The following is a 22,726-nucleotide window of genomic DNA, read 5'->3' on the forward strand; positions in this document are numbered from 1 at the left end:
TGTCTACAAAGAAACTGTTCAGTCTTTCACGATTAAGTACGATGTTAGCTGCAGGATTTTTGTAAATGCTCTTTGTTGTGTTGAGAAAGCTCTCCTCAATTCCTAGTTTGTTGGGAGTTTTTAGCTCAAAGGGGTTTTGGATTTTTGTCAAATGCTTTTCCTGCATCTGTTGATATGACCACATAATTTTTCTTGTTTGGCTTGTTATGGACTAAAATATTTGTGCCCCCCAACCCAATTCATATGTTGAAGCCCTAACCCCCAATGTGATAGTATTTGGAGGCAGGACCTTTGGGAGGTAATTACGGCTTGATGAGGTTGTGCAGGTAGGGACCCCATGATGGAAATTGTCCTTATAAGAAGAGGAAGAGACCAGAGCTCCCTCTCTCTGTCATGGGAGAACCCAGTGAGACAGTGGCTGTGGGCAAGCAAGGAAGACAGCCCTCATCAGGAACTGAATCCACCAGCACCTTTGTCTTGGACTTCCTCATCTCTAGAACTGTGAAAAATAAATGTTCATTGTTTAAGCCACCCAGCCTGAGCAGACTAAGACATCTATTGATACGGGAACTACACTGATCGATGTTGAATCAGCCTTGCATACTTGCAATAAACTTCAGTTGCTCATAGCGTATAATTTTTTATCTGTTGCTCTATTTGATGGAAACACAGGCTAAAAGAGGACCAGGCACAGTTGCCACCTCCTCACCCATCTTGGTTTATATCCTTGGTTTATGACAACTTAAACATGTAACAGCCAATTCTCATTGGAAACAAACCAAGAGGCCTGCTGAGAGAGAATTTTCCGTCTCCAAGCAAGTTCCTGGCTTCATTTATTTTCTGAAACCTAAGTCATTACAGCTTAAGAGCGAGAAAAGCACCAACGGGCCATCTGCACTGGCATCTGAGCAGAGGCCCAGGCAGGCAGCTCAGTGGCTGCTAAAGCTCCTTCCCCCTCCGGCCTCCTCACCGTACGGCACCCCAGAACGTGGATTAGGCGATGGCACTTTGAAGTCTTAAAACAGACCAACGACTGGCCTGGAAACCAGTGATCCTCCCATGCATTTTGTTCAGTTAAGATACAGGTATTTAGGGAGGATTTTTAAATGCTGCCCCTGGCTGTGCTGTGACATTGTAATCTCTCCTCTAGCATGGTTAGGACCCACAAATATATGGCTTTAGGTGGTGTTACCAGCACATTAATCCAGTTTATAAAAGAGTCAGCTGCGCAGTCTGAGGCTTCCATTTTAAGTGCGGACTGCTAAGGCAACAGCGTGCAAACTGCTCAGATGGTCCACGGGGATGGGGAACGGTGCACGACTTGCTGTGTCAACTCGCAGGCCACCGCATCCACCAGGCCTGCTCAGAGCTTGGGAAAGAGTTCTGGTGTTCACCCCTGCCGAACACTACTGCAAACATGAGCAAGAGGGAACAGAAGAGGCCCTGCAGGGCAAGGCACCTCTTCCAAGACTTCCCCAAAGGCAGTGAGAGAACAGCTAAGATTCTCAGGCTGACCCCGGGATCCCTGTTCCAACAGCAGCCCCAAAGCCTCTCCTGAGATGCCTGAGTCAAGGTTGAGGGTCCATCCCTGAAGTGTTGAGCCAGCTCCCCTCCATTACAGCACATCTTCCCACAGGCCCAGGTAGGGACTCCTGTCTGACTCACTACACCAGTTCTCACATTGCCCTCTCCCACTGAGAGGTCCCCTCTCCTCCCTCCTAAGAGCATCTTTGGGGAGGGGGGGGCCCCTACCTTTGCTGAAGCCCTCGTCACTGGGCTGTCTGCCTAATTAACACCCCCAACATCATAAGTTAACACTTACACTGAGACCTTCCTAGTACTGACCCACTAACTTTCCACGCACATCTCACAGGCAAGCCACACAATTCACAGCATGCTTTGCCTTCCCACACTCCATGAGTATTTCCTGCAGGTAAACGTGTTTCTAGCTTGAATCATGGCACTGAGAATATCACTCTTCCGTGGTATTCCACAAAGAGCGCCACTGACTCACCCAGCGCTTGGCAGAGAGGTCGCCCCATGGCTTACGCAGGGCTCGGGGACCCAGGAGAGGAACCCCTGGAACAGTGAGTAGTCTCCCACCTGGCTGCTCACTAGAGTCACCAGGGGCGCTGAGAAAGCCCCAGCCACGCCCCTCACCAATTAAATCAGAAACTCTGGGCATGGGACCTGGGCATCAGTATTTTTGAAGCCTCTCCAGGTGATCACACGTGTGGTCAATAGGTCAATACTGAGAATGCTGACCTACGGGAGCTTCTGTGTCTCAGGACCATGGAGTCAAGTGAGGAAACAGTAATTATGATAACAATAACTACATCCACTGAGCTTGTTCTACATCCTTATTGCACTGTACGAGCCCTCTGCGTGGATTACCTCATTTAACCCTCACAGCAGACCCCTGAGGTAGGTGTTAGGCTGATTTTACAGACAGGAAACCAAGGCTCGAGGAGGCTAATCGCTTGGCCAGGGTCACAGAGATGGTGAATGGAATTCGCTTCCTCTACTCTCGGTAGGGAAAAACTGGAGATTTTTAAATGGGTGACAAAGTCAGAGACAGAAAGTGGAGCTGTGGTTGCCAGGGACCAGGGCGAGGGGAAACAGGGAGTAAGTGTTTCATGGGTACGGAGTTTCCATTTGGGAAGATGAGTTCCGGAGATGGATGGTGCTGATGGTTGCACAAAAATGTGAATGGACTTAATTCCAGTGAAGTGAACACTTGCATACCGTTAAAATAGTAAATTCTGTGTTATGTACATTTTACCATAATTTTTAAAAATAGAAAATTTTTACCAAAATAAAAATATAAAATAGGTGAGAGAGAGCGAGGTATCCTGTCTCATGCACAATGAAATTCCAGGTTATCTGCTCTGTTTTTCAGCTATTTCACAACTGTAAGTCTTAGAACACTGAGGGTGATGCCAGTAAATTATGTCTAGCAGAGATTCGGTTATATTGGCCAGTTTTATATCTAATAAGCAAGTTTATTTCTACTTTCCCGAGACCAGCGTATTTGTAATTCTTTGCATTCTCTTTTGAACCAGTTGCAACATCTTACTGGTTCCCTCACTAATTGATTAGTTAAAATCTGAACACATGTTTGTTTTACCATCAGAATCACCGTATGTCAAGTTTCCCTGATGATTTCTGATGATAAACTATGAAGGCCTGAGTTTTCCCAGTTGAGATTTTCTTCCCACAGCGTGATGATTCTAGCTACTGCAGAACAAAAAGCAGATTTTCTGTTTAACCTGACATGTAACTGTACACTGTCAGTGCCCTCACTGTTAGAGTTTGTGGATCCAGAGCCCAGCGCAAGATCGAGGGCTGTGTCAGCCCTCACTCAGGAGGTGAGAACAGACTGAGTGTGGGGTGTGAGATGCAAAGTCCCAGGCTGCCTTGGGAGGGACCCTGTTTTTGGCTGTAAGTGGAGGGTGAGGAGGACGAGGAGAGGTGTGGAGACTCCCGCCACTGCCCCGCCATCAGCCACCTCCTGCTTTTCTCCCTGACTCCCAGGAGACTGGTAAGAGACACAACCCAGAGCAGGTGAAAAAGAGAAGATTCTATAAACCCACGCTGAAGGAGAGAAGAACAAAGGCCAAACAGAGCCACTGCAGAGAGCTCCTAGAGAGAATGCAAGAAGAGCAGGATAAACTCAGAAGAAGGGCCAGGAGAAGAGGGAGGAGGGAGAGGCCGGTACAGCACTGGTCACGGGGTGCTTAAAGGTCAGTCCTTACGGACCCCTCTCTCTCCTCTGGGGGTAGGGCACACTGGCACAACCTCAACACAGGGCAATTCTGTTCCAGCTGTGACAATTACAAGGGCACGTATGCCCTGCCCCAGCAGTGCCACTTAGAGAAATCTGTCCTGCAGATAGAAGCACCCTGCACAATAAAACCAGGCCAGTTGCTGCAGAATAATTTCTAAGAGCAGAAGATTAACATAATCTAAATGTCCATCAGTAGGGGGTAGGTTAAGCCAATTACAATTCATTGAATAAAGCAAAGGAAAGGAGGATGTGTATAGTATCCTACAATTTGTATGCAAACAATTCACGGGGATACACAGAGGGATATATCTATTTGCACGTATATGCATGAAATATCTCAGGGGGATAAACGCAAGAAACAGGTAACATGGGTTGCCTTCAGACAAGGAGACATTGAGCGGCTGGGAGACAGTATAGGAGAAAGACTGATCAACCTTTCATACCTTCTGTTTTCAAATCATGTGAATGTATTACCTGTTCAAAATACTGAATGTTTAAATATCTTTTTAAACAAGTGAATGAAGTCTTCTGCAAGAAGCATGCTATATACAACACACTCTCTCAGGTGACCCTGGTAAGCATCTGTTTCTCCCATCATCCACCTCTTGCGGACTGGCAGCTTTCAGCAAAGGACTACAAGCCTACATGCTCGCAAACAAGTTCAGACCCACACCATTCCAGTAAGTCCTAACATGAAACACTCCCACAGAATCAAAACCAAAGCAAAAGAACAACAACAAAAAAGATCCTTGATTTCCAAGCTGTGAACGCATGTCAGTTATCAACCTCCAGTCTTCTCCTGGGAGGGGCTGCGGGAAAATACCTACCAGCCCCGCCCGCTCTTCATTCCTGCAGACACCGTCGAGTGTCATGCTTGGGAAAGTTACATTACTGCCATCAAACCCTCTGCATCTCTCTTTTTAAAAGTTTATGTTCAGTGGAGCATAGTCACTTGCAAGTGATGGGAGATCTTATATGAAAACTCCACAGGAGCCACAAACAACCTGTAAGTATGCTGGGCCCAGGGCAGGCTGCCCAAAACATGTTCAATGGCATATTGATGATTTTGAATTAAAGTTACTTGAGAGATAGCTGATGGGAAAAATATTTTTAAAAAATACTCTGATGGCCCCCTGCCTTCCCTTCTGAAAGCAGAAAATAAATCTCCCACGTGAAGGCTTCCTCTGTATAAACCAGTAGGGTAGAAAGCATCCTTATCACCAGAGCTAGAGAATTCAAGGCTAAGGAAGCCATATAAGCAAACTTCTTCACGAGTCTGCTACCCCAAGCAAAGCCCCTTTATTTGGTTAAATCTTCACAAATAATTGTTTCTTTGTCTAAAAGTCATCTATAAACAGCCCGCTTTGGTCACTTTGGGGCGGGGGGGTTCCGTTTCTACAAGACCTCTATGTATACAAATTAAATTTTTCTTTTCCTGTTGTTAATCTGCCTTGTGTCAATTTAATTATTAGCTGAGGAGAGCCAGCTTTAGAGACTGGAAGAGAAGGCGCCTTTGGAGAAGAAAACTGGGAGGTAGAGCCAAGGGAGGGGAGGGCAGGCAAGACTCCAATTGTAGTCAGTCTCCCCAACAGAACACAAGCTCCATAAGGCCAGGACACTTTCCCCTGTTTTATGCACTGGTGCAAAGCAGGAACTCAATTCATAATTACTAGATGCGTAAACAATGGGTGACCTTGGTGAGAGCAATGGCAGAGAAGTGAGGGGTCAGGAGACAAATTGCTGGGAGACCCTGAGTTACCATCTCCAACAGCCAGACAATATACTCCAGGCATAGGTTGGACTTTGCAGGATACCCAGTGCCTTTGCCAGATGACCTGTTCCAATTGAAAATGTGTGGGTCAGTACAACTTGAAAAATAATTGGTCTAAATATGAAAATTCTGCAAATGGCAAATCAGAGTTCTCAGTGAGCCTTTCCCTTAAAATACGAGTTTAAACTTTTTTCATGTAGTTCCTATACCAATTTCCAGCTCCCCACCCCACTGCCTCTGATGACTTGTCCTGGGCATGACAACTTCACCTGTGCTTGGTGGATAAGGTATCATAACCACATTTATTAGCTACTAAGCTACATCCCCATGAGGACAGAAGAGGCTGCCCTTATCTGAGGCCCCTGGTGTAACAGAGGGGACATCTGCATGGGGGCTCGGAGATCCCAGTTCTGGTGCCGGCTCTGGCATGCCCTCGTTCATTCATCACCTCACAAGTGTGACAGCTCCAAAAGGAAAACCCATATGTGTATCTCATGGGGTTCTAGGGGTAAGCAGCACATACATGAAAATAACTGGAAAAGTGTACAATGTTACACACATGTACAACACCATTATTGGGATATTGCTCTATTAAAGTACCTGGGCATATAACATACTAGTTAGTGAGACATTTGCAGATTATATATACTACGTGTTAAGATGCCAGGGAAGATGTTCTAGCAACAAGCAGCCCATGGGATGTTCACAATTCAAAGCCATAAACCATACAGGTGAAACATGATGGTTAAGAGCAAAGACCCTGAACTGGATGGGCCAGGGTTCAAATCCCAGTCTTGACACTTTCTGAAACTTTGGGCAGGTTAACTAACCGCTCTGTGTCTCAGTTTCCTCATCTGTATAATGAGAATACAGTTGTGGTGAGGTTTAGAAGACATACTCATGGTAGCCCTCTTACAACCTGACACCTAGTAAGCACCAACTGTAAGCAATTTACAGTCAACAACATTATCCTCCTCATTCAACACACACGGAGGGAGGAAGGGACAGCTCAGTAGTAGAGCACGTGCTTAGGGTGCCATGAGGTCCTGAGTTCAATCCCCAGTACCTCCACTAAGATAAATAAATAAATGAACCCAATCCCCCTCCACCAAAAAACAAATCAAAAATCAACACATATGGGGCTTAATGTGTGAGCACTCTGCTAGGCACTGGAGGGGTTAAAAAAAAACACACCCAATATTTTGTGCCCATTTAAGATTTTACAACTGCAGCCACATGTGTTATCATATTTAATCCTGATGGAAGTCCTCTAAGTTTTGGAAGGAAATTGAACTTGGAAGGTGAAGAAATTTGCCTATATTAGTGGTTCTCAGTGAGGGGCAATTTTGTCCCCCCAAGGGACATTTGTCAACATCTACAGACATTTTTGATTGTCACAGCTAGTGGGGAGGGAGTACTATGCACCCAATGGATAGAGGTCAGAGATGCTGCTAAACATTCTACCACGCACAGGACAACCTCCCACAACCAAGAATGATCTGGCCTAAAATATCAGTAGTGCAGAAGGTGAGAATACTGGGCCTACATTAACAAGCAGTTAACAAGCAGCAGAGCAGGTGCTTGGACCAAGGTCTTTGGATTCCAAATTTAGAGCCTTCCTTCTGTGTCAAATATAGAGAAATGTAAGAGAGAAACCCTGGCCCAGGTCACAGTGACAGTCTGCTGGGGAGTTCTGAGCACCCACAGAACAATATCCAATTATGAGGAACACAGAGAAAATGGACAGCAAGCATTTAATCAGTGGAAATTGACACATTGTAAACTGACTGGACTTCAATAAATATGTATTTTTTAAAAATTTAAAAATTGAAGCAAAACTGACGGTACTTCAATAAAAATCTACTAAAAATAAATAAAAAAATAAAAATAAAAATCGAAGCAATGATCAACTCCAGGAAACACAGCAAGTTATACAAAAAAATGGAAATGTAATGATAGTACAATCATTGGCTCACTAATAAACAGCATTTATATAATCACACTAATTATGGATCGGCTCAAAAATTGTGATACAACTAGATTGGGAGAATGTGGGAGAGAAAGGGACAACAGATTGTGTTTAAAATTGATCAATCTCTCCTGTGAACTCATTCTCAAGAATACATTAGATCTCTGTATGCTATTCAATAGCCAACAGCTACATGTAGCACTTAAATTTAATTAGTTAAAATTAAATTTAAAATTCAGTTCCTCAGCCACACCAGCCACATTTCAAGAACAGCCAACTCTTGAACAGCGTTGGGGTTAGTGGTGCCAATCCTCCACACAGTCAAAAATCTGAGGATAACTCCTACTTGTATTCCTAGGTCCTTCATACCCACAGTTCCTCCATATCTGTGGTTCTGCATCTGTGGATTTAACAAACCACAGATCATGCAGTACTGTCTTCGTCACTACTGAAAAAAAATCTATGTATAAGTGGACCTATGCAGATCAAATCTGTGTTGTTCAAGGCTCAGCTGTTCACAACAGCCATGTGTTGTTACTCTATTAGCACAGATACAGAACATGTCACGATCACAGAAAGTTCTGTTGGACAGCACTGTATTAGAGGGTGTACAGAGAAAGTGAAAGACACTGGGGTCCAGAAAATAGAAAGTCGACATATATAAAAGCGGTTAGGGGAATCCCTAGGATAAGAGTAAAGCTAGATCCTCAGAAAGCTGCCAGAGGCTGAGGGCCACCTGTCCAGACTGAAGCAGGGTCGGGGCTCCAGAGGACATCTTTTCAGGGAGAATCAATGGAGAGGCTACCTAACATTCTGCACACCCAGAGATTACACATCTGGGGATGATTAGTGATAGGTGAGAGACAAAACTAAACACAGGATGATTATTAACATCAAGGCAAACAAATTATTGCAAAAAAGTTAATTAATGATATTGAGCATTTTTTCATACGCCTGTTGGCCATTTCTGTGTCTCCATTAGAAAAATGCTTGTTTAGGTCTTCAGCCCATTTTTAGACAGGAGTGTTTGTTTTTTTGTTATTAAATTGTATAAGCTGTTTGTATATTCTGGAAATTAAGCCCTTGTCAGTTGCATCATTTGCAAATATTTTCTCCCATTCTGTAGTTTGTCTTTTTGTTTTGTTTATAGTTTCCTTTGCTGTGCAAAAGCTTGTAAGTTTAATTAGCTCCCATTTGTTTATTTTTGCTTTTATTTCTATTGACTTGGTAGATTACCCTAGGAGAACATTGCAAATCAAAACTACAATGAGGTATCACCTCACACCAGTCAGAATGGCCATGATTCAGAAGTCCATGAATGATAAATGCTGGAGAGGGTACGGAGAAAAGGGAACCCTCCTATACTATTGGTGGGAATGTAGTTTGGTGCAGCCATATGGAAAATAGTATGGAGATTCTTCAAGAAACTAAAAACAGACTTACCATATAATCCAGCAATCCCACTCCTGGGCATATTATCTAGAGGGAACTCTAATCGAAAAGATACATGCACTCCAACATTCATAGCAGCACTATATACAGTAGCCAAGACGTGGTAGCAACCTAAATGTCCATTGACACATGACTGGATAAAGAAGTTGTGGTATATTTATATAATGCAATTCTACTCAGCCATAAAAAAGAATAAAATAATGCCATTTATAGCAACATGGATGGGCCTGAAAATTGTCATTGTAAGTGAAGTAAAACAGAAAGAGAAAGAAAAATACCATATATCACTTATATATGGAATCTAAAAAAAAGACAAATGAACTTATTTACAAAACAGAAACAGACTCACAAACATAGAAAACAAACTTACAGTTACCGGGGGGAAGAGGGCAAAGAAGGGATAAATTGGGAGTTCAAGATTTGCAGATAGTAACTAATATATATATAAAATAAACAACAAGTCTATACTGTATAGCACAGGGAACTATATTCCATATCTTGTAGTAACCTAAAATGAAAAAGAGTATGAAAAGGAATATGTGTATGTGCATGTATGACTGAAACATTATGTTGTACACCAGAAATTGACACAGCATAGTAAACTGACTATACTCCAATAAAACAAAACAAAACCAAAAAAATTTAACATAATGATAGTACATACCACATGGCTCAGCTATGAATGGCAGAAAGTGTTCAAAATATGCAAAAACCTAATGCGGAGGTCATCTAAGTTGCAGAAGTAGAAGTGCATGTGTGAGACAGCAAGAGAGGGAAAAAAAGTGAAATCTTAAATCATCAGCTTCTGTATTGTTAAGTCAACACATAATGCCCAAAACAGGAAAATCAAGACTTAGTAATATCAGGATGTATTTGTGAATCTACTAAAAGAGTTGAAAGTGGTTGCCTATGCAGAATCAGAAACGGAAGGCAAACAGTTTAAAAATATTTTTAAATTCAGCTTAGGGGTATGTACAACACAAAAATTGAAATATTATCTAAATTGTTTTTAAATTAAAAATTAAGCTGATTAGTCAAATTAGTAGCATTTGCATATTCATTAGAAATATGAAGATAAACGCCAGGGGTAAAAAACAGCTAAAAAATTTAAAGCTCTTTCTTCAGGGGAGCAGACTGGGTATAGGCTAGGGAATAGCTGTTTTTGTTAAACGTCTTCTAATAGCATTTACATTTATACTTTTAAAGCTCCTATGTGCATGCTTTACCTTTAGAAAGATAATTATTAAAAAGCAAATGATGTTAAAAAAAAAGATAGACAATAACAAGCGTTGGTGAGGACACAGAGAAACTGGAAGCTTCATATGTTGCTGACAGGGATATAAAATGGTACAGCATGTAATAACCTTTAACGAAAAAAATATGAAAATGAATATATTGTGCTATACACCAGAAATTGACACATTGTAATTGACTGTACTTCAATTTGAAAAAATGGTACAGCTACTCTGGAATATAGCCTGGCAGTTCCTTAAAATGTTAAACATAGATTTCCCAGGCAACCCAGTAATTCCACAACTAGGTATCTACCCAAGAGAAATGAGAACACATGTCCACATAAGAACTGTACACAAACATTCACAGCAGCATTATTCATATTAATTACAACCAGAAACAACCCCAAATGACTGGATACAAAATGTGGCGTGTCTATACAGGGGGATACTCTTGTTCAGCGCGAGAGAACGTGTGCTACAACACAGACGAACCTGAACAACAGAAGGCTTACTGAAAATACCAACACAAAAGACCACATAATGCATGATTCCATTTATACAAAATGTCCACAAAAGGGAAATCTGTAGAGACAGAAAGTAAATGAATGGTTGCCAGGAGCTGGGGATGGTGATGGGGAATGACAGCTAACAAGTAAGGATTTGTTACTGGGATTCTAAAATTAGAATGTGTTCTCAAATTAGAAATATTCTAAAATAAGAACATGATGATGATTGTACAACTCTGTAAAAACATTAAAAATCACTGAATTACACACTGAAAATGGGTGAATTTTTTGGCATGTAAGTTGTACTTCAATAAAACTTTTTTAAAAAGCAAATGATGCAGTCTGTTTAAAAAGAGAATTTGCAGACTACAAGCTAAGTGCTTTAATAAATTATTATTATAATAATTCTGAAAGGTTTGGTATTACTATCCCCACTTTACAGATAAGGCAACTGGGGCTCCAAGAAGTTAAGCAACTTGCATAACTAGCAAACGCAGCAGAGTTAAAATGTGTGTGCAAGCGGCCTAACTACAGCGTTCATGCACTTTCTCCCATGTGTGACTGCCTGGGACCGGAGGGGCTCTGGGTAGATCACACCGATGTCTGAGTTATGGTTCCCTTCACCCTCAGTTCCGTACAACCCAGTCACCACCTGGGTCAGAGTGCTGTTAGGCCAACGGGTGACCTCTAAGGAGCCAAAGATTTTCTCTCTCTCTAAAGGCCAGCACTGTGATACTGTGATTTATAATAAGAAATATATATTTGCTCTTAGTCTGGCTTAGAGCTCCCCAAACCCTAGGAATTTCCTAAGTGGTAAGAGCAATGGGAGCATATTTGTTACAATAGTTGGTCTTTTTTCATCAGTTCCTGAAACAGCTCCAGAGCCAGAAAGGGGAAAGGAGTGTGTTATTCACACTAAACCCCTTTCAACCATACCTGAGTTTATGTTAATAAGATAACTTATGGAAAACCCTAAAGATGGGGCTGGTTGCCAGGGAAACCAACAGTGATTAGAGGTTAGAATTTGCAGTCTCACTTTCCTGACATCCAAGAAGGAGAGAGGTGCTAGAGGTTGACTCAGTCACCAATGGCCAATGACTTAGTCAATCATGTCTATGTAATGAAGGCTCCATAAAAACCCGAAGGACAGGGTTCAGGGAACTTCTGGGTTAGTGAACACATGGAGGTGCTGGGAGGGTAGTGCGCTCAGAGGACATGGCAACTCTGTGCCCCTTTCCCCACACCTTGTCTTACACGTGTCTTCCATCTGGCTATTCCTAGTTATATCCTTTTATAATAAACTGGTAATCTAGTAAGTTAAATGTTTTCCTGAGTTCTGTGAGTTGCTTTAGCAAATTAATTTAAGCCAAGGAGGGGGTGTTGTGGCAACCTCTGATTTACAACCAGTCAGTCAGAAGCACAGGTGATAACCTGGACTTGCAACTGGTGTTTGAAGCTGAGGGGTGGCTTTTGTGGGACTGAGACTTTAGCCTCAGATTTGTGAGATTTGAGACTGTCTCCATATAGACACTGTAAGAACTGAATTAAGTGATTGGTGGTGTTGGAAAAAGCACACATCAGAAGCACGAAATATAGAGACTACACATAAGTAACTAAAAATGTGAGCTGACCGATTTTCCCACAGGAGATTAACAGATGTTACTATTTGAAAGTTAAACTTGGCTTCTCCATAGCTCTCTCTGGGGTGGCCTGGAGCAGGAGCTTTGAGCCAGACTCTGGGTTCAAGATGTAGTTCTGCCACTCAGTAGCTGGGGGACTCTGGGCAAGTTATTTCAATGTTTCGGTGCCTCAGTTGCCTCATCTCTAAAGTGGGGATGAAAAGAGAACCTCCCCTAGAAGCTTAGAAAGTGCTTAGAGCAATACTAAGTGTTTGCCATTAGCATTATTTTGTCTATGTATTTGCACTTGTCACCTAACTGGGCAGAGCCTCCCTTTCCTCAGCTTTGCTACAAAACTGCCCTTTGGCCTGTACGTTCTCTCGTCTGCCATGGTGTCATCTGTTGGTGAGGGGTCAGCAGTGCCACACAAAGCTTGCCACACATTTTCACTGAACCATGTGAAATCAGCCTAAGGAGGTCACAGGGGTCACTTGGTCCAAGCCCATCACTGTACACATGGGATCAAGGAGGTTCTGCACAGTGGAGGGGCTGCCCCATCCACAGGCTGGTCCACCTCCCCAGAGGCCTGTCTAACGTGATTATCACACAAACGCTCTACACACTAAGTTTTTTGTGCCCTGACTTCTCCAGAGAGATCTCTTGTCCGTTTGGCTAAAGAACTAGGTGAGAAAAAGCCACACTATGATTTTAAAAACTGTAAAATGCTAATTACAAATGATTCCATTTGAAAGAGAGCAACAAAAGCATTTTTAATCCTTCTTTCTTCTCCCCAAACCTCCATCACTGGGGGAAAGAAGAGCCACTTCCTCGAAAACTATGAACCAAACACAGTAGTTTTATGGACAATGGTTAAGAGGTAGGCTCTTTCCCGGGAAATGGCTAAAGTGTTTATTCTCTTGTTACCTTGGTAACTGCTACCTTGGCGCCCTTGTTGATGAGCTGAACCACATTCTCCGCCTGGCCTTTGTACGCAGCTATGAGAAGGCGTTCTGAAAGCGCGGCGACCGCATCTTGCTGGCTCATGAATTAGGAGAGAAAGACGTTTTCGGGAAAGCTGTAGACAAGTCCCTTTGGCTCAACACGACGCCACTGGCCCGGGCAGGCACCTTGGGTAAAGATGCTTCGATCATTGGAAGGCGCTTCCAGCACTATGCCATCTTTGGGACCTAGGGTTACAGAACAAAGCTGCCATCAGTGCCACTCAGCACCCAGGACAGGCCACACCTCTCCTCCTTGGTTTTAGGGCATCTGCTGATTGCTCACTGCAGAGGAGGGGATCTGAGGGGAGACAGGACATGCAGGAATTCCGCACCCTCTGCAGGGCAAATCCTGAACTTAGAAGTGGAAGGCAGAGCATGTGCTGAACATCCCCCCATGCCCCCACCTCCCTCTGGGGGTCCTCCAAATGACTAGGGCCTGAACTGAGAGGTCTGCTCTGCAATTCCTATCCAGGTAGCAGAGGTCTGATACAATCCCCTGAACATAGTCTGGTTTCCAGGCCCACCTTCAGCAGGTGACTGCACTGTGTAGGACCACGGAGGGTCCTCTGGACTGTGTTCTGTGGGTCCACCAAGGCTAACATGCCTATTCCCCTGACCAGTTAGGTGCCAATGGACCACACCCCACAGAGATCCTGAGGAGGGAGCTACATCCATGGGGTTTGCTCCCAGCATTTCCCGTTCTCTTCCTTCATCCTTTTCTCACTGTAGACAGTGCAGGTTCCTGAATTCTGGAACAGATGGAGAGCTGGGAGCAGGCCCCTGCTATCTCCTGGCCAATTACTGCTGGAACAACCCATCTTGGGAACAAAACAGATGCTAGAAACAGTTACTCTAGGGAGGGGCTTGTGCTGCTTCCATGCTTAACAAGAGGGAAGTAAATGGCCTATTCAAATCACCAACAGGACACTAAGCCCCAGCTCAGAGCAGTGGTCTGGAGGTAGTAACTGGCAATAAACTTAACTCTTCTTTCCACCAAATGGCCAAATTAATAGAATTTTAAAGACTGACTCCTCAGATACATACTACTATATATAAAACAGATAAACAGTAAGGACCTACTGCATAGGTCAATTATCTTTTTTTTTTTTTTAATTGAAGTATAGTCAGATACAATATGTCAATTTCTGGTGTACAGCACAATGTCCCAGTCATGCATACAAACTTATATTTGTTTTCATATTCTTTTTCATTAAAGGTTACTACAAGATATTGAATACAGTTCCCTGTGCTATACAGAAGAAATTTGGGGGATTTTACCTATTTTTATATATAGTGGCTAACATTTGCAAATCTCAAACATCTTTTAATAACCTATCATGGAAAAGAGTCTGAAAAAGAATACATATATGTATAACTTAATCACAATGCTGTACACCTGAAACTAACACAACGTTGTAAATCAACTATACTTTAATTTAAAATTTTAAAAATAAAAATAAATAAATAAATAAAAAATAAAGACTGACTCCTTCTACTAGCCCTGGGCCACTATTAGGGCAAAACAAAGCCATTGGGAATTATATCAAAGGTGAAGGGTTTGGGGGACTGAAGAAGAAATGCTTACAGATCTGACCCTTTCCTGCTAGGACAACAAGAAAGTGTGAGCCTCTTTTTGTTTTAAAATGTACTTACTAAAAATACCAATATACGCAAATAGAAAGAAAAGGCTATGACCACAGAGAATCTCCAGTCCTACCACACATTCTGATTTTGAAGGCCCAGAGGATACACATCCTTTACAGTTCCTCCCAGGCAAACCCCATGCTCCTTTCAATCTCTAAAGATTAAAGAATTGGTTGTGATGTGACTGGGAAGGGCTGGACGGAACCCACTCGGACTCCCCTTCACTGTGACATCCAGGCAGGCCGTTTCACCAAGTGCTCCGCTGGCTGGGGTTAAAACGTGCATGTGTAAAACAGAATGACAGGACTGTGGTGGGAATTAAAGATGCTATGTTACCCCTGAGAGTATTGGCCAATGTGAATAGCATAACTTCAGAAAGGTCATTCTTAACTCTAATCAATTTGTGAATGATCAAATTTTCTCCCTGTCCTTCACCTGTTGCCCAAAATGTGGGTAAACAATAGTAAGGAAAGACAGAGAAGGAACCCTCATCCACTCACGCTGCTCTGATCACCAGGCTCATGAGAAGTGCAACCAACCTGGAGAAGGTACGTGCTCCGAGCAGAAGACCCCTCCCTCAGCCACAGTCAGATCTCTGGGATGCACCAGAAATCCTTGTTGGATGAAGGAGCCAATGAAAGAATACAGTTGAGACTCAAAACAGAGAGAAATGGAGCTGGAAAAGCCTTTGGAAACTCCCAGGATCGCCATGAAAACTGTAGTTTGAGCTTTGTTTCCCAGAACGTTCCACTGTTTGGAAGTGGTTTGTTTTTATAAACATAGGCTACACTGTCTTTCTTTATTCAGGTAATCTGTGGTATCTTCAAACCAATTACACTGAGCTTCTGCTTTGACTGCCCCAATCCTATAAAAGCACTCCAGGTCCAAATGGCAGGAAAATGCAGAAAATTAGCCCTGGCTTCCTAAATGCTCTCCCTCCCAGGATCACATTTTTCTTCATTTAGTCATTTGTTATTTCTGGGCACTCTACCTAAAATGCCAGCCTCCCTTTCCCAAATCTTTCCTGCAACAGGCATATGAATGTCTTAAGTAAAATGGCCCAGTTCAGACAAATATCGTCATGGCTAAAATTTCTCTATTTCACTACATCACTTAACTCCTGGGGATAGAGATCTCCTTGGTGCAACCTCAGTGCAGCCCATCAGCCGAGGTCACGAGGTCCAGACCAGCAGTGCTGTCTGGTCTCCCCAGCAACAGAAGCACAGGTCAACAGGCCTGTCTCACACTGACAGCCGCTCCCCCTCCTCCCTCCTGTCCCATGCAATAAATTCAGCCTCGCAGACACTGAGACAAAAGCCGAGGTGCACTGATTGCCATGGTTGCAAGCTACTGAGATTGTCCATAATTACCTTTGGTAAATAGCCCTTTACCAGCCCAGCACACATTACTATTCCTTTTTTTTTTTTAAGAGAGAGAAATACTACGTTTGTGAGAAAATGTTGGCCAAGCACAAATGTCAGAGTTTTTTTTCCTTTGGCCTTTCAGTGACAGCTACTTGAGAATGAAATGTCAAGGCATAGCCTGCTGGAGGCAGAGGGCAGCCTCCCAGATAGGTCCCTTATGGGATTTTCAATACTCCCCCCACCAGAGTTGCACAGAAAACTGCCTGCAAAACCAGGAACAGAATCCTAGGTTTCCAGTTCCTAATCTGCTGCTGGCTAGCACCATCCCTGTGAGCTTGGGTATCTCAAGTTTATCTTAAGTTCATTCTTAATTTAAATCCAGTAATAACCTCCCTGCTAGGACCTCCAACATTCACCTGCACTTTCATTTACACACAGCAGAGGGGGGCAGAGGGAGGAATCAATGTGGCTGAGTTTTCTTTTCTGCTTCCTTTCTGACCCCCACCCAAGGTTGGGGGACCCCCTCATCTTCCTCTCCACCTCTTTCAGGATCACTGCCCTAAATCCTTGGTATCCTTACTTCCCATCCAGAACAATGATCATCGTCCTTTTGCAATGAGAGAATACTTGGCTTCTCATCCGATACCTCTGAACTGACAAATCAGGCCGAGTGGAAGCAACTGGGCTTGTGGAGAGAGATAAGGAGGATGGCGGACCCCTGAATGGTAAGTGGGAAGGGGAGAGAGACAGAGGGGTAGTGACCAGTCTGCAATTAAGGAGTTAAACTTCACTGCCAACCTGTTGGGTACCCAGGCTGCAGCAGCCCGATTCCCTCATTGAATCTGGGCTTCAGCTTCCAAATAGATCAGCTATCATTCAAGACACTTCCCACTGCTGGCAGTCAGGAATTTCTGCCCCAGGTCTATCAATCATATCCCTCTTTGTCATGATGCTCATTTCCACAGCTTTCTGGAGAAAAACCTTAAATGCAAACAAGCTGCCAGTTCTTAGCGGAAGTGAAATAAATGCATGATCATAAATATGCAATGAACATCATGAATCCAGAAAGGGATTTAGCTTCCTAAGAGTTTCCTCCTTCCTCCCAGCCCACTGCCCCATTTTCACTGCTCTCCAATTCGCCAGTGCTTCTGTCTCTCATCACAAATGCCAGAGGGCCACACAGCTGCTTGCTCTGTGACGCGACCATTTTTCTCTTTACAGCAAAAGGTCTACGAGGTTTGCTTATGCTGTTATCTTGAAGATTTACAATAAAGTCCCCCAGTACCAATATCCTGACAGGCAAAATATCATAGCAGAAACCTGCAAACTAAAGTCCCAGCAAGCATTATACACAACCCACCCAGAGACGGTCCACGTGCCCAGGGACCGGTGGTTAGGGAATGCCATCAGTTTTAATAACTCGCTTTGCTCCTTCTGGTCCAAACCCTGTGTTGAAGAGGGATCATACTCACATCCCAGGGTCTGTCCTCTACATCATGTTCTGTTGCTGGATAGCCGCGGTCAATTCTTTCCTGGAGCGATCATTAGATTCCAGGGGCTGTCCCGCTCAAGGGTCTGCAGTGATTTACAATACAATGCTTGCTGCCTTTCCCCTTTGAGCTTCGTTTGCCAGTACTAGTCAGATCCCATCTAAAAGCTTATTAAGACATTCATTCAGCTTGCAATGTTCTGTGGCTGCCTAGTCTGCCTGGCACAGCTTCTGAAAGTCTCGGGTCTTCAGATTTTGTTGGACTGCTCCCTCCTGCCAGCAGAGGACCTGTAACACTGCTCTGATCAACGAGTCAGGGGATGATTCACAGATGGGCAGAATGCTTTTGAACAATGCTCATTCTTTTGCATTCTTTCAGCAGTACTACAAAGAGATGAATGTACATGCTGTAAGGGAGGAAGGACGCAGGAAGGGTTAAAATCTGTAAAGAACTGCCTTTATGACAGCAGTCAGAGAAATGCTCGCTTTGTGGGAACAGTGGAGACCCAGACACTCCACGGCCCTCAGCAGAGAGTTCCAGCACAGCATCTGCAGCAGCACAGGGGACTAGGGGCTGACTGGGAAGCCATTCCCGACATTTGTAAACCCATAGTTTGTCTCAAAAATCATCCTCTGAACAGAGTCTCTGCAGCAAAGGGAGAAGGGAGAAGACAAGGAGCAAAGCTGTTCCAAGTGCGGTCAGTGGCCCTCAACATTGCCGGTGTGTCCTCCAGACCACTTGTTGAAGCAACAGAAAACCAATTTCCCAATTGGAGTAATCATAGAAATGAAGAGGGAGTTGATTTTGACTGGAGCCAATATTACTAATTTCCCCCTAATTTCTAAAGCCAGAGTTATTGGTCCTGGAGATGGGAAAATAATTCTGTCAACAAAATCCTCTGAGCACGCCTCCCTGCCCAAAGCCTTGCCTTCGTTTCCCCGAGGAAATGGGAGGTGGGTTGGCATTCTGCTTTGGCTAGTGTTTGGCTGACACCAAGGGCAGGAGAACAGCCAGGCACCGAAGCTGGTGTGCTGTAGAGACTGAATTCCTCCCAGGAGACAGTGCCAATAGAATGAGGAGCCTATTTTTAATACACAACTCTCATCCTAGTTTATCCAAAAGTGATCGCTGCTGGGATACGGCAACCACCACTGGAGGACAAGAGAGGTTAAAACACAGATGGATGTGACCTGCTCCCCACTTTGAAGAAACTCATCAGCTGGCTCTGATCAACCTCGATTGGGGCCCAAAAGGCCAGATGTCAGATGAGAAATGCACACCAAATGCGACAAAAGTATAAAGCAAGAAGTGGTTCATTTTCTCAAAGCCTCTGGGCCAGTTCCTTCTTCGTCAGCACAGTACTGCCAATGAGGACGGTACAACACTGGCTGCTCACAGAGCCCGGTGTTCACGAGTACTGTGTGCGAGACAGGAATGACAGGGGCAGAGGTGCACCTCTCGAGCAAGCCCACCATTGCCAAGGAACACGTATGCTTATTTTGTGAGTACATCTCAAGTATAGTAACTATTCTCTTCTGAATCTGACACTTACTGAATCTTTGAAATACTCAGCTCTGCAGGAAGCATAGAGAGGCTGTTGCAGTGAAAGTTGAGTGACATCTGAATACTCTTCCGGAAACCTGTGACATATCCCACCATCAAGAAAAGCTGCTAACAAATGTAAAAATAATATTGGAGGAATAAGAACATATTCTTAGCTACAGACTGACAGGAGGCTTGTGACGTAAAAACCTCCCCTTTTTACATGGAACAGTTAATTACTTTTTGGCTTCCTGGCATGGCTAGGTGACCAGAGCCTGCAACTGGGGGCTGGGTACTGGGTACTCGTATCACAGAGCAAATGACCCCAAATCCAGATAAAGAGAGCCTTCTGCTGCCCCATCTTTCCCTGGGCAAGATGATCATGAGCCTCCTCTGTTCACCTACAGTTTTCTACAAGTTCCTGCTATGGGCTGAATTGTGCCCCTCAAAATTCATGTACTGAAGCCCTAACTCTTAGTGTGACTATATTTGGAAACAGAGCTTTTAGGAGGTAAATAAGGTAAAAAGAGGTTATAAGAGTGGGGCCCTGATCTGATAGGATTAATGTCCTTTTAATAAGAGATACCAAAGAGTCTCCACGCTCTCTCTCCTACCCCTCTTTTTAAACCTGCACCCCCACCTCTGAGCCATGCTCACAGGAAAGGCCATGTGAGGACACAGCGAGAAAGTGGCCATCTGCAAGTCAGGAAGAGAGTCCTCATCAGAAACCAACCTCTGCTGGACCTCGATCTGGGACTTCCAGCCTCCAGAACTGTGAGAAAATAAATTCCTGTTGTTTAAGCCACCCAGACTATGGTATCCTGTTATGACAGCCCTAGTGACTAAGACCTGAGCTCCCCTCACAGTGTAACTGCTGGCATGGGCTCAAGGCTGGTCTTCCGGGTTAGACTGAACCCCTTGAAGACAGGAGCCCTATTTTGTTTATCTTGTATCCCCAGTTCCGGTTCCTGGAACATAGTTAGCCCTTAACGTCTGTTAAGCGGATGCTAGAAAAACTAACAATCAATTGCTTTTTCTAATCATTAATTGGTCTCCAGGAGTCTGTGGATCCCTTAAGAAATAGAGGAGGTGCCAACCAAGTCGGTTAGCCTTTTTCCTTTCCCCAAAGATGAAGCAGGGTATGGCTGCAGAACCTCCATGAGATAACAAAGGGGGATGTGTCCATTCTCTTCTCTCTCTCTTCCTCCCCAAACAGAGGGCTACATCTCCTGGGACCAGAAGAATGACCAATCTCAAGTGACACAGGTCTGTCAGCACCCGAGCACTGGACAGCACCACAGCCATCCTGGGAATTTTCTTCTCACTATCCTCAGCCTCTGTTGGGTAAAACTACAAATGCTAAAGATAAACCAAACTAGCAATACTAAATGACAATAAAGCCAATCCCCAGAAAGAAGTTCACCTTCCATGTGTCCATATCTCAACTCCTACCCACTCCTCCATCCTGCTTTGATCTGGCTTCTTTCTGCCCCCAATTTTCCTATTAAACCACTGTTGATGTGGTGGTTGTTGATTTTGTGGTGTATCAAGAATTTATTGAAGAGATGAGCACAAAGAACTATGGAAACTGGGAGAGAGAGCTTTCTTGCTTGGTGTGCTGGGGTGAAAGCAGGTCAGCAACATTCTCACAGAGAAGGTAACATTTGAGCTGGGTGTTGGGGAATTGGAGAATTTTGTTAGACAGAGAAGTTGGGGAGGACATAGGCAGAGGGAACAGCAAGAGCAGAGGCAGGGTGGTCTGAAAGTGCATGTCACGGATAGGAAAGGGGAACAAAGAGACTTTTGCAGCTGGAGCTTCTAATACATTAGCAATGAACAGAGATGATGTTGCAAAGTCAGGCTGTGGAAAAATTTTCACATCATGCTGAAGACATTGGACTGTATCTTCCACTTGTGATGGGGAACCCTAGATGTTAGTAAGCAGAAGAGAGACTAGTCAGCTTTTTGCACTACTTGGAACTCAAACACACAGAATTGGATTAGTCATAATTATGGGTTCATGCTACACTTTCAAGATTGTATGTACATAGCTTTCTCTTGCTTCCTCTACTTCTTTTATCCCTTTCTTCTTTCCTTCTTTCTTTTTAATTAATATACTTTATTTTTTAGAGTTGTTTTAGGTTTACAGAAAAATTGAGCAGAAAGTATAAAGAGGCTCCTTCATCAATACTCCCTCCCCAACACCCCTCCACAGTGTCCCCTATCACTACCATCTTGCATTAGTGTGGTACATTTGTCATAACGGGGGAGTAAATACTAATACCTTATCAATAACTAAAGCCCATGGTTTACACAGGGCTCCCTCTGTGTTGTACAGTTCCACGGCTCTGCACAAATCTGCATAATATCACACACAATAGCTTCACTGGCCTAATGCTCCACCCATTCATCTCTCTCTTCCCCCTCTCCAACCCCTGAAAACCACTGATCAATTTACTGTCTCTAAAGTTTTCCTTTTTGCAGAATGTCATATAGTTGGAATCATATAGTCTGTTGCCTTTCCAGGCTGGCTTCCTTTACTTGGTAATATGCGTTTAAGATTCCTCCATGTCTTTTCATGACTTGCTAGCTCATTTCTTTTTAGTGCTGAATAATATTCCATTGTATGAATGTACCACAGTTTATCTAGTCACCTATTGAAAGACATCTTGGTTGCTTTCAAGTTTTTGCAATTATGAATAAAGCTGCTATAAACACTCATGTGCAAATAAGCCACGGGAATGTAATACACAGCATAAGGAATATCAATAATATTGTAATAACCTTGTGTGGGGACAGATGGTTACTAGACTTATCATGGTGATCATTTCATAATGTATGTAAATGTTAAATCACTGTGTAGTTCACCTGAAACTGACATAACACTGTATGTCAACTATATTTCAGTTTAAAAAAATCCATGTGCAGGTTTTTGTGTGTACATAAGTTTTCACCCTATTTGGGTAAATACGAAGGAATACAACTGCTGAATCATACGGTAGGACAATGCTTAGCTTTGTAGGAAACTGCCGTATAGATTCCAAACCAGCTGTAACGCCTTTCATTGTAACCAGCTGGTTTTATACTGACCTAATTGCCAAAGGCAATGGTAACCTTCAGTTCTTACCTTACATGATTTCTCTGTCGCATTAAGCACTGCTATCATCCCTCCCTCACTACACTTCCTTCTCCTTTGGTTTCTGTGACCCACTCTCAGCTCGTTCTCCTACCATCCCTTGGAGTATTTCTTGTTCTCATCCAAGGGCCCTTCTCCACTGGTCCCTTAAATGTTGCAGGTCCCTAAGATTCTATCACACATTGTCATCTCTGCTCATTTTCTTCTCTA

At 43.6% G+C, this 22,726-nt stretch overlaps 1 protein-coding gene across 13 annotated transcripts in view; it reads right to left on the reverse strand.

The window, feature by feature from the left end:
- ANKRD6 (ankyrin repeat domain 6) overlaps window positions 1-22,726 on the reverse strand; it is a 208,980-nt gene that overhangs the window by 86,548 nt on the left and 99,706 nt on the right. For 2 of the 13 annotated variants that reach the window (XM_045512147.2, XM_010948933.3), the window contains exon 2: window positions 13,264-13,526. The exons of the other annotated variants lie outside the window; for them this stretch is intronic. In XM_045512147.2, coding sequence (XP_045368103.2) covers window positions 13,264-13,383 — 120 coding nt within the window. In that variant the 5' untranslated portion in view covers window positions 13,384-13,526. The remainder of the gene's footprint in view (window positions 1-13,263; window positions 13,527-22,726) is intronic. 13 annotated transcript variants of the gene reach the window in all.

Source organism: Camelus bactrianus, chromosome 8 (genome assembly GCF_048773025.1).
Source record: "Camelus bactrianus isolate YW-2024 breed Bactrian camel chromosome 8, ASM4877302v1, whole genome shotgun sequence".
Lineage (NCBI taxonomy): Eukaryota > Metazoa > Chordata > Mammalia > Artiodactyla > Camelidae > Camelus > Camelus bactrianus.